The following is a 12,887-nucleotide window of genomic DNA, read 5'->3' as shown; positions in this document are numbered from 1 at the left end:
TTATGAAGCTCTACAAGGTTATTGTAATTCTATAGCGTGCTTCACAATAAGCTTAGTATGAGCTACCACTTTGTAGCTTTAAGAATGATCTGGCTTGTGAAATTTGTTGTGGCATTACTGTAGCAACTATGTTAAGAATTTGTCCCTGTAACCATTTTGAACCAACATCCTGTTTTCATTGAATTTAAGATGTCATCATTGATGAGACACTCCATTATATTAGGTGCCCTGCGTGAGAAAAAAACAAATGAGAAGTCTACGAATAAAGCTGGGATGCCAAAGGGCTATTCCCTCCGTGTGAAGCAAGAAGTAAATCTGCTATGGAAAAAAGGACAGCAAAGTAACTTGAATGTCTCAACTTTGTTTATTGGGCAAAAGGAGGGAAAAATCACTTCTGATCAGGATTTAAACCACACGCCAATTCTCTCATAAGCTTGCAGCCTATATTCCCATTATCAGTGTGGTGTTAAAACAAGTAAATAAATAACTTAGAAATTTTTAATGGTCTCAGGCTGATGATGCTGCCAAGTGACTGGCTGAAGTGAACACAGATCCTCTGAAAGAATTCAACTTCAATCAGACGGGTTGACACATGCATCTCCATATTAGGTGTATCCTAGAATTAATGAAAAATGGAAATCATAACATTTCCACAAAATAGATTCCTCAGGCTTTGGGAAACAGGCCAAATTCTTGTAATAGCTTTTCATAAAAACATAGTATTTTGCATATTTATATTTTTGTTCTTTGGTTTCATGTTAATAACATCACAGTTTTGCTTTAGAATTATCTATTTACTTTTAGAATATTCAGTTGTACATAAATTTAAGAATCTTGCCAATTTTCGTCAGGTTGAACAAGCTTAACTAGTTGCTACCCCTCAGAATTTACAGAGATACAGAGGGAGAATTTAGCTTTTTATTTGACATTAAATCTCATTATATAACCGATACCATGAGTTCTAGTCTAAAGGCAAATTTTTGAGATGTTTTAAAATTTGAAGTGTGGGAAGAAGGAACAATTGAGAGAACTCTGTCAAATTCTGTTCTTTAATGATTTTCAAATATTGTTTGCTGTGTCATTGCCTGGTCTAGTAAACATTTGTTATATGTAAGCTCTTTTGTGCTTTGGTTTTAGATGGGCTTTGATCACTGTGTCTCTTATGACGTAAAGTACTTTAATTTGAAATTACATTTATTTGTACAGTCATTTGTACTGCTATCGTGTGGAAATGCTGTGTTGCCTGATGGAGATTTTACCCCCTTTTTAAATGTCTTTAATTCTTTTTTTAAGATTTAGCACAGAATTCTTTTAATTTACATGTTTAGTTTTAAATACATCATTCCAGAAAGTTTGAAAAGTAGAATGAAAAATAAATAACCCATATTCCATCTCCCTAATGTAACTATTATCATTTTTGGTATATTTTATTCCAAATTTTATTGTATGTACATCTCTGTTTAAAAATTTTAATCGTAGTGTACACACAATTTTTTTTTTTTTTTTTTTTTTTTTTTTTTTTTGCGGTACGTGGGCCTCTCACTGTTGCAGCCTCTCCCGTTGCAGAGCACAGGTTCCGGACGCACAGGCTCAGCGGCCATGGCTCACGGGCCCAGTCACTCTGCAGCACGTGGGATCTTCCCGGGCCGGGGCACGAACCCGTGTCCCCTGCATTGGCAGGCGGATTCTCAACCACTGCGCCATCAGGGAAGCCCTGTACACACAATTTTGATTGTGACTTTTTTCTCTTAACATGGAGTCAGAAGCATTTTTCATGTTGCCACAAAGTCTTTGTAGTCATAGTTTTGATATTTGCTTAATGTGGAATTTCTTTTTCTTTTCTTTTAATTGGAGTATAGTTGATTTACAATATTATGTTAGTTTCAGGTGTACAGCAAAGTGATTCAGTTATACATATATATGTATGTATCTATATTCTTTTTTTGGATTCTTTCTCGTAGTTTATTACAAGATACTGAATATAGTTCCCTGTGCTATACAGTAAATCCTTATTGTTTATCTATTTTATGTATGGTGGAGTGCATCTGTTAATCCCATACTGCCAGTTTATCCTTCCCCCCACAGTTTTTAATTCTTATGAGAAAATACTTTGATTCATTTTTCTCTTAAGTTTTCAAATTTCAGGTTCTCCATTTAGATTAGAAGTCTAGTTTTTGGACATGTTATTAGCTTCTGATTTTATATGCAGACCATTTTAATAGCAGGCCATTTCTCTCTGTTGCCCACCGTGCTTCCCCCCATAATTACTTAGTTCTTAAAAGAATTCAAACATATTTGCTATTAGCCTAAAGCAGAATTAATTGTGAGGGTATATCTGTTGAGGGGAGAAGGGGAAAAAGCCTAGTTCTCATTCTGTTAGTCTGAGTTGTAGAGGCTTGTCACTGCTTTGTTTTCAAATTCTGCACTTTATTTTTGTCAGCTATTATTTGACCTGTATTTCAGGTTCTAGTCACACTTCTAGTCAAGTTCTTGTTTAGTGATGTTTAAACAATTTATTGAATGTTTTGTGGAACAAAAAGGCTTTTTGGTTTTTTCATCCATTAGTACCATGCTACTTCATTTTAATGATCATTTAGCCTGGTTTTGCTTCATGAGTTGACTTTCAAAAATAATAAACGTCAGTGTTCAAGTGTTTTCTACCTTAAGTAGGCTTTATGTATTCCTGTTGACCAATATGCTTATTTCTTTTTTGTTGTTCCTGTTTCTCAGATTGTTCATTTAATTTAAAACTGTTGAATAACTGGTTACCTTGTTCCAGGACCTATGATTGTTTTGTATAATTTTATCTCCCTTCATCTTTTCCTTACATTCGTTCATATTAAGATTAAAGTTATGATGTGAGATTATACTAATATATGTGAACATTGCGTCAGAATCCTTTGGAAATTTATGTTAATCTTAATGATTTTTATTCATACTAAGTAGTGAAGATTGATTCATAGATTTGGATAACAGTTATTGGTAGATGAGTTTAAGCCCCCAAACTAATATATTCTTTCCCCAGATATGCATGTGTGTATGTGCTTTATTAAGTTTTTCTTTATAAGAGAGAGCTTAGATGACTTGAGTTAGAAAAGTCTGTTTTTTTATGTATTTGTTTAAAGTCACTGAATTATAAGCACCTTTGAGCTAGAAGTTTTAAAAAGACCAGATGGCTATAAAAATTAATCAGATATTAAAAATCAAAGGTGAGAAACACTGAAAATTATTTTTTGCCTTGCTCCAAAGAAGAGAAAAACATGGGTGTTGCGTTAAAATTAAAAGGAAATTAATATTCTTAAATTTAAAGTTACAAATAGCATACAATAGTCTAAACTTTTAAATGTATTAAAATAATTATGACAATACATATAAATAATGACGTAAGTATTAAAATAGGTCGTTAAAAAATACTTCATTCATTCAACAAGCACTTACTAAGCATACTATTCATGTAGTATAGTATTCACTGGGTTTTAATCCTAAGTTGTACATATTAGTTTTAATAACCAGATAGATTCTTAAAATCCTGTTAGGTGCTTTGGTCTTATATAGTAATCTTTTTTTACTTTTGTTCTAGATGCCTGGAATGATGTCTTCAGTAATGCCTGGAATGATGATGTCTCATATGTCTCAGGCTTCCATGCAGCCTGCCTTACCGGTAATCTTGTGAAAGTAACTGTTTTCTGTGATGTTTTGATTTCTTTTGTCTATGAGATAACATACATATGTTGTAGGCAATCATGTTAGCTTTTTAAGTGCCTCCCAAGTACTACACGATGGGAATTACATGAACTTTTATTTTTAGTTTCTTGAATCCAGGCATTTACATTTTTTCCTATATTTATATTATAATTGTTGTACATCCTTAGTTATTAAATTAATTCTACATTAAACAAGTCTAGAATTCTAAAAAGCATAATTCGTTAGCCAGAAGCACTTTATTGCTCTTGTAGCGTTCTAATCTTAAAGAGCAGACATTTGCTTTACCATATACTAATTAAAAATTGATAAGATGTGATTTAATACTAGATCCTAAATTTAGAAATCAGAAGATTTCATTTGAAATCCACATTTCATGAGACTTCAGCTGTGGCACATTACTTAGAAAATCTTTGAATACTCTTATCACCCTTATTGGGTGGTATAGCAATATAGAAATCATTATGATATTCAAGTTAGCATGACTTAGTTATAATGAACAGGTGTGGCATACTCCACTGGGGTAGGCTTTCAGTGTCGTATCCAAAACCCCTAGGGCCAGATACATTTCAAAATTTTTTTTATATTATAAAGTAATACATTGCATATAGTATATAATAATTATGTAAAAATTTCCCACGGGATCTTGGGCAGTGCACTTTAATTTCTAACACAATATTTCTAAAGCAGAACTTAAAGATACTCATTCTGATGTGGGATAAATAAGACTGTAAACAGTTCATATCATTCAGGATAGGTTTTGCCACTGATGAGTTTTGGTGCCAAACTAAAAAAAAAAACAAAGCTTGTTTTTCAGAGGTTTTTGGATCTTAGAATTGTGGGTAAAGTGTTGTGGATCTTTATATAACCAATAATTATATAAATAAAACACTTAAGATTAAAGTGCTTCAGTAGTCCCAGATTACTGCAATGTTTTTTGGTTTTTGTTTTTTTACAATTTATAGCAAGCTCAGGGAACTGAGATCACTAAAACTTAACCAAGAATCTTTGAGTCGGTGGCTAGAGAATTGATACATAGAGGGGACTGATTATGCTTTAAGAGAATCGTATATAAAATACAGTTTAAGCAAGGTGAATGTTACTAATTTCATTTTTATTCTTACAGCCAGGAGTAAATAATATGGATGTAGCAGCAGGTATGTATACCATTTATGGTGATATATATTAGACTTAATTTGGACAGTAGCAACCGTGTTACAGTGAGGAATAAAACAGTGTCTCTTGGGCACTATAATCAGCTCCTGATTCTTTTTTTTTTTAAGCAATGGAAAATGGAAATCCATAAGAAATTATCACAATTTTAGATATTGGAGTTCTGAGACCAGATTTGGTCTTCAGATATACTTTGGCCCACGGGATGTTTTTAAATTTTATAATTAGTTGCTGACATTTAAAGTCTGCAGGCTTACATAAAGATTGAATTTATCATTCCATACAAAAATTTAATTTATCTTGAAAAGTTGGATGATCTGAACTTTTATTATTTACAGTGGTCTTTCTCAACACAGTAGATACTCAGAGAATATTTGAATGGAAAATTCTGATTGAGTCCATATTTGCAGTCAGCAAACATTGTGGAATGGGTAGCAACTCCATACTTCAGATATCGAGCATGTGCTCTCAGACTTCTGGACTACTTCAGTCATTTTTCTGATACCTGCTTGGTCCTTATAGTCATTGCAGTTTGTAAGCCCTGTGATAATATATTTTTTTCAGCTGGTTACCAATAAGTGTTTATTATGATTAGTGTGACTTTAACATATAATAATGCTTCAGTTATACATGAGTAAGTAATGTTCCATGTAATTTAATATTCCAGATGGTGAACTTTGTCCCATGATTATGCCAAAACTTTTTTTTTTGAACATTATGGGTCGAAATATGTTTAAAATGCACTACGTGCTTTCCTGGAGGTTTATATGGGCCATAACTGATCTTTTTAAGATGTTTCACAGATTTCATTATTTAAGCTGTAATGATGTTCTGATATATCAATATCCCTGATATATCAATACCTTAGAATAGTATTTTAGCTTATTTAGATATCTAGAGGTGGTTACTATTACCCTAAATAATCCTGGAAAATTACCTTAAAGTTTTTTTTTTAGTTACTTTTAAATGCTTTGACTCTATTATTGATGGTCCATACTAGCTTTTTTTTTTTATTGCTCTCAGTATATATGTACTTAGTTGTTTCCTTTTTACAGTCTCTTGTTTTTTTTACATATAGTTTTAAGCTACTAATTTCCTAAATTAAAGATTATTCATATGAACTTTGTGACTAATAGGGATTTCCCCTTTTGTCTTAAGATGGCTTTGATAGTAGTTTAGGACAGTACCATCTAATAGAACTTTCTGTAAGTGTAGAAATGATCTGTAATCTGTAGTGTTGTATACAGTAAACACAGCCACATGTAATTATTGAGTACTTGAAATGTGGCTAGTGCAAAGGAGGAACTGAATTTTAAAATTTTATTTAATCTTAATTAATTTAAATGTTAGTTTAAACAGGCATACGTGGTGGCTAAAGGATTCTGTATTGTACAGCATGTGTTTGGAACCTAGATAATTAAACTTGTCAGAAATCTAAAGCATAGAATCAGAGTTCTGACACATTACTGTACTTCAGCAGTATAGCAGAGAAACAGGAATTAGTTAAGATAAACACCTATTTAGCAAGAAAAGGAGAAACAAAAGGCAAGGGTGTGAATACTGCTCAAACAGCTCCCAAGTGAGTTTGCACATTGAAAGTTCAAAGTGCCAACTTAATTCTGAAAGTACTTTGCACTATCGATGTTTTTCTTGTGGGAAAGAGAGCATACATAGGTGATACGGGACAGTCTTAGGATATTTAGTCTGATGGGATGAGGAGGAAAAAATAGTATGAATAAATATTTTAACACTGTTAACCTAAGGAGAGCATGATTTATCACATTGTAATATTGTTCCAAAAAATTTTTTTTTAGGTACAACATCCGGTGCAGTAAGTACCTTTGGAATATATTTATTTCATTATACTTCTTTAGCCTACTACGTTGATGCTTATTTCTGTTTTGAAGATTATCTACTAAGTTGATCCCTTTTCCTTTATTTTCTGTGCCAATGGTTGAAAATTTGTTTGAATAATCTATTTTAAAATCTGATTTTTGTGGGACTTAATCAGAGATATGGGAATCACCAAGGTTTTTTTTTTTAATTCCTTAAAGCTCGGTGAAGAGTTTATGTGTGTAATCTAATTTCATCTAAACAGTAGTCCTGAGAGGTAGCTGTTATTCTCATATGGTTGAGAAAATGCAGAAATCTGTGAATGAATTTTAAGTATGTTAGTATTTTAAATTTGGGGTGAAAGACTTTTAATTGTGACCTGTATTTAAATATTTTAAACTTTTATCTTTTGCTTTAAAATTGAATAGTTATAAAATATCCATTTGGTATTCTTCCATTGTAAGTGTCTTTTTTTGTTTTTGACTAATAATAGCTTCATGTTTTTCCTGCTTACTTAAATAATATGGGCTCACTGGGAGGAAAATGAAGCAGACTTAAGTTAAAAAGAAGAAAGTAAATTACCCTAAGTTTTTCTACCATGAGGGAACCACCATGATTAATATTTTGGTTGTGTCAGTTGTCTGTCAAACTATGTTTTTTTCTCACTTAATTGAAACATCTTTTTTGTCATCTATTAAATTCTCACATATTCTGACATCCATTTCTGGGTTTTCTTTTCCATTCTAATTCAATATTACACCATTTTCTGATTAGAGTAGATTTAATATTTAATAAGGCAAGTCTTTTATGGTTTCTCTTTTCATTATGTCCTTTGCTGTTTTCAGATATTAGCATATGAATTTCCCTGTCCCCCACGAAAAGCAGTCTTTAAATACACACACAGAGACATGCTCAAAAGGCAAAAATTGTGTTTTTATCTGGGATTAATTTAATTCTTTCCATTTTAAGAGAACTGACATATTCATACTTTTCAATTAGACTTTCCCATCCAAAAATATTGTGTATTTATTTGAAAACTTGCTGTTGTTTTATTCTTTTTTGATTTCAGGTACACAAATTTCAGTTACTTGTGCTTTTCAGGCTATGGTCATTATTGTTGATCCATGGCGGTTCCCTCATATTTTTTCCCTTTATTCTTCCCTTTATTCTTTTTCCCTTTACTCCAGTCCACCCTCCCCAGTAGGTGCTTACTTGGATATATGTCCTAAGACACATATATTGGGAAAAGCTTATGAAATTTTTTTGTGTAGCTTTTTTGTGTGTTTTTTCTTGATCTTCATCCTTATTTTATAATTGACATACAGTATTAGTATCAGGTGTATAATGCAGTGGTTCAATATTTGTATACATTACAAAATGCTTACCAAAAATAAGTAGTTAACCCATCACCACACATAGTAACAAAATTGTGTGTGTGTGTGTGTGTGTGTGTGAGGAGGACTTTACTCTTCAAAGATGTAATACAGTATTACTAACTATAGTCACCATGCTGTACTTTTTATCCCTCATGACCTACTTATTTTATAGCTAAACGTTTGTAGATTTTGACCCTCTTCACCCATTTCTCCCACACCCCCAAACCATCCTCCCCTATGGCAATCATCAGTCTGTTCTCTGTGTCTATGAACTTGGGTTTTTTGTTTCGTTTTTCAGAATCTACATGTGAGATCATACAATACTTGTCTTTCTCTCTATGGCTTATTTCACTTAGTATAATGCCTTCAAGGTCCATCCATGCTGTTGTAAATGGCAAGATTTCATTCATTCTTTTTTTTATGGCTGAATAGTTTTCCTTGTGTGCATTTTATATATATCTTTATCCATTCATCCATGTACACTTAGGTTATTTCCATATCTTAGCTATTAAAAATGATGCTTCAGGGCTTCCCTGGTGGCACAGTGGTTGAGAGTCTGCCTGCCGATGCAGGGGACACGGGTTCGTGCCCTGGTCTGGGAAGATCCCACATGCCGCGGAGCGGCTAGGCCCCTGAGCCATGGCCGTTGAGCCTGCGCGCCCGGAGCCTGTGCTCCGCAACGGGAGAGGCCACAACAGTGAGAGGCCCACATACCGCAAAAAAAAAAGATGCTTCAATGAACTTTTTATAGGAACTTCCATACTGTTCTATAGTGGCTATACAATTTACATTCCCACCAACAGTGTAGGAGGGTTCCAGGTTCTACACATCCTTGCCAACATTTGTTATTTCTTGGTTTTTTGATAATGGCCATCCTGACGAGTGTGAGGTGAAATCTCATTATGGTTTTGATTTACGTTTCTCTGATGCTTAGTGATGTTGAGTATCTTTTTATATACCTGTTGGCCATTTGTATGTCTTTTTTGCCCATTCTTTAATTGGATTATTTGTGGTATTTTGCTGTTGATTTGTAGGAGTTTCTTATATATTGTGGATATTAACCCCTTATTATGGTTTGCAAATATTTTCTTCCATTCCAGAGGTTATATTTTCACTCTGTTTACTGTGTGGAAGCTTTTCAGTTTGATGTAGTCCCACTTGCTTTCTATTCCTAAACATGAGGAACTAGTTCAGAATTACTATAACGTCCTTTTAGACTCCCTTACAATGAGTGGTGGTTTAAGGATAGCAAAACATGGTTCTAACCAGAACTCTAATGAACATTCTATGTAATTCAGGCTATGAATATGTACCTGGCAAGAGAAATTCCTGTGTATTTAATCTGTGGTCAAGCAGATCCAAGAGAGCCACTTCCCTAGGTTTCCTCTGCTGTCCTCGCCATTCTTTTTGCCTTCTGGAGTCAAAAATTCAGGTATTAGTTGCCTTGACATTTATTAGAAGAAATTGACTGTTTGGATCTCTCTAGTCAGTCATTCTGACAGGCTTTCTAAACAGAAATAGCTTTTTCTGCATAGCACCTGGTGCCAGTGCTGTGCAGGTTGAGGTGCTCACTACAGGCCTACCTCAGTTATTGGTTCAGTTCCAGACCACTGCAATAAAGTGAATGTCAGTCACGAATTTTTTGGTTTCCCAGTGCATATTAAAGTTATGTTTACACTACACTGTAGGCTATTAAGTGTGCAATAGCATTATGTTTAAAAAAGCAATGTATATACCTTAATTTAAAAATACTTTATTGTGAGAAAATGCTAACCAATCATCTGAGCCTTTAGCAAGTCATAATCTAAAGATTACTGATCACAGATCACTATTACAAATATGATAATGAAACGTTTGAAATATTGTAACAGTAACCAAAATGTAGCACAGAGACACAAAGTGAGCACATGCTGTTGGAAAAGTGGTGCTAATAGACTTGCTTCACAGAGTGTTTCCACAAACATTCAATTTTTTAAAAAGGCAATAATCTGCGAAACACAATAAAGCTAAGTGCAATAATACCATGTAAATGTGTAAAGTTGCCAGATTACAATAAGTTCAAGTTTTGCTTTTTGGAGATTTCTGGAATTTTTAAAATATTTTCAATCTATGGTTGGTTGAATTCATTGATATGGAGGGCCAGCTGCTGTAGTTCAGTCTTCTTTTAAGTCTGTTTTATGATAGAGTTTTAAATATTCTCCATTAAATACTGTGCATTCTTCATTCTGTTAGATTACAGATACTGTATAAGATTTGGAGCCATTTTGAATTTGTTGTGCTTTATGTTATCATTTTTCTATGTGCTTATCCAGCAGGCTTGCTGAACTCTTGTTGCTTAGTGAGTTTTCTGTGTAATACTACTACCCTCAAATGACAGTTTTGGCTCCTTCTCTTCTGGTCCTCATATTTGTGTCTACTATTATTGTTTCAGGCAGAACTTCTAGTGCTATGGTGAGTGGTAGCAGTGATAAACTGGCATCTTGTCTTCTTTCCTCTCCTAAAGGGAATAAGTTTAAAATTTCTCCATTAAATATGATGTTGACTATAGTTTTTTGGTATGCAGTCTATGTTAAGTTGAAGCTTTCTTCTATTCCTGGTTTGCTGATAGTGTTCAATATGTACTTATTTTTTAAATTCTTCAGTGTTTTTTCCACGTCAACTAAGATGATCATATGGTATTTCTTTCTACTCTGTTAATGTGAAAGTACATGGATAAGTTTTCTGACATTGCCATCTTTACATCACGAACATGAACCCTAGTTATTCATTATGTGTATTTAGTGGTATGTATATGTGCATACACGTGTGTTTAATTTCTTCTGAATTTAGTTTGCTAGTATCTTTTTAGGTTGCTTGTTTCTGGAGAATAATCTCTCTTTTCTGGTCCTTAGAACAACTTAATAAGTAACATTTCTTAATGCTTGATAGAACACAACTAAAAACTGACTGGACCTAACACTTTTTTTTAAATTAAAGTATAGTTTCTGTATAATAATATATGTTACAGGTGTGCAATATAGTGATTTACAGTTTTTAAAATTTATACTCCATTTAGTTATTGTAAAATATTGGCTGTATTCCCCATGTTGTACAATATATCTTTGTAGTTTATTTTATACAAAACACTTTGTACCGCTTAATCCCCTACACCTGTATTGACCCTCACCCCTTCCCTCTCCCCACTGGTAACCACCAGTTTGTTCTCTATATCTGTGAGTCTGCTTCTTCTTTGTTATCTTCACTAGTTGTATTTTTTAGATTCCACATGTAAGTGATATCATACAGTATTTGTCTTTCTCTGTGTGACATATTTCACTTAGCATAATGCCCTTAAAGTCCATCCATGTTGCTGCAAATGGCAAAATTTCATTCTTTTTTATGGCTGAGTAGTATTCCATTGTGTGTGTGTGTATCACACCTTCGTTATCCATTCATTTGTTGATAGACATTTAGGTTCCTTTCTTATCTTGGCAATTGTTAATAATGCTGCTGTGAACGTAGGGGTGCATGTATTTTTTCAAACTAGTGTTTTTATTTTCTTTGGATATATACCCAGGAGTGGAATTGCTGTGTCATATGGTAGTTCTGTTTTTAGTTTTTTGAGAAACCTCCATACTGGTTTCCACAGTGGCTGTACCAGTTTACATTCCCACCAGCATTTACTAGAGTTCCCTTTTCTCCACATTCTTGCCAACATTTGTTATTTGCATTCTTTTTGATGATAGCCATCTGACATGTGTGAGATGATATCTCATTATGATTTTGATTTGCATTTCCCTGATGATTGATTACTGATGTTGAACATCTCTTTTCATGTGCCTGTTGGCCATCTGCATTTCCTCTTTGGAAAAATGTCTATTCGAGTCTTCTGCCCAATTTTTATTGGGTTGTTTTCTGTTGTTGTTTTGTTTTTTTGTTCATTTTTTTGTTTTTGATGTTGAGTTGTATGAGCTGTTTATATTTTGGATATTAACCCCTCATTGGTCATATCATTTGCAAATATTTTCTTCTATTCAGTAGATTGTCTTTTTGATTTGTGAATGGTTTCCTTTGCTGTGCAAAAGCTTTTAAAGTTTAGTTTGGCTCTAATAGATTTTGAGGATAATGGTTTTGCATTACCATTTCAATTTCCTTAGTGGTTATTGGGCTATTCCAGTTTTCAATTGCTTCTAATAATTTCATGTTTTTTCCAGATTTTTATCTATGTTATTGAGGTTTAATAATTGTTTAGCATAGAGTTAGAAATCATAATTGCTATCATTGTCCGTTTTTTGGGTTTTTTTGAAGAGGGGAGAGGGTAACTATTCAATTTCTGTTGTCATCTTTACTTCCTTCTTGATTACTTACTCTCTTGGTCTTTTTCTAGCATCTTGAGTCCTTTTAATTTTAATTTGAGTCCTTAGCTCACTGGTTTTCAGACATCCTTAACTGTGCTGCTTACGTTTTTTTTTTTGTTTTTTTTAAATAAACTTATTTATGTATGTATGTATGTATGGCTCTGTTGGGTCTTTGCTACTGTGTGCAGGCTTTCTCTAGTTGCAGCGAGCGGGGGCTCCTCTTCGTTGCGGTGTGTGGACTTCTCATTGCAGTGGCTTATCTTGCTGAGGAGCACAGGCTCTAGGCGCACGGGCTTCAGTAGTTGTGGCACGCAGGCTTAGTAGTTGTGGCACACGGGCTTAGTTGCTCTGTGGCATGTGAGATCTTCTCGGACCAGGGATTGAACCTGTGTCCCCTGCTTTGCTAGGCGGATTCTTAACCACTGCTCCACCAGGGAAGTCCTGGCAGGCAGATTCTTAACCATGG

At 33.8% G+C, this 12,887-nt stretch overlaps 1 protein-coding gene across 9 annotated transcripts in view; it reads left to right on the top strand.

Annotated features, from left to right (window-relative positions):
* PRPF40A (pre-mRNA processing factor 40 homolog A) overlaps positions 1 to 12,887 on the top strand; it is a 53,278-nt gene that overhangs the window by 10,539 nt on the left and 29,852 nt on the right. For 8 of the 9 annotated variants that reach the window (XM_065880543.1, XM_065880541.1, XM_065880548.1 and 5 more), the window contains exons 3-5: positions 3,581 to 3,661; positions 4,829 to 4,859; positions 6,690 to 6,706. In XM_065880543.1, the coding sequence (XP_065736615.1) occupies positions 3,581 to 3,661; positions 4,829 to 4,859; positions 6,690 to 6,706 (129 nt within the window). The remainder of the gene's footprint in view (positions 1 to 3,580; positions 3,662 to 4,828; positions 4,860 to 6,689; positions 6,707 to 12,887) is intronic. The other variant, XM_065880549.1, reaches the window with a different exon arrangement.

This window comes from Phocoena phocoena, chromosome 7 (genome assembly GCF_963924675.1).
Source record: "Phocoena phocoena chromosome 7, mPhoPho1.1, whole genome shotgun sequence".
Taxonomy (NCBI): domain Eukaryota; kingdom Metazoa; phylum Chordata; class Mammalia; order Artiodactyla; family Phocoenidae; genus Phocoena; species Phocoena phocoena.
The sequence above is the reverse complement of the archived record's forward strand: the minus strand, read 5'-3'. Positions and strand labels throughout refer to the sequence as shown.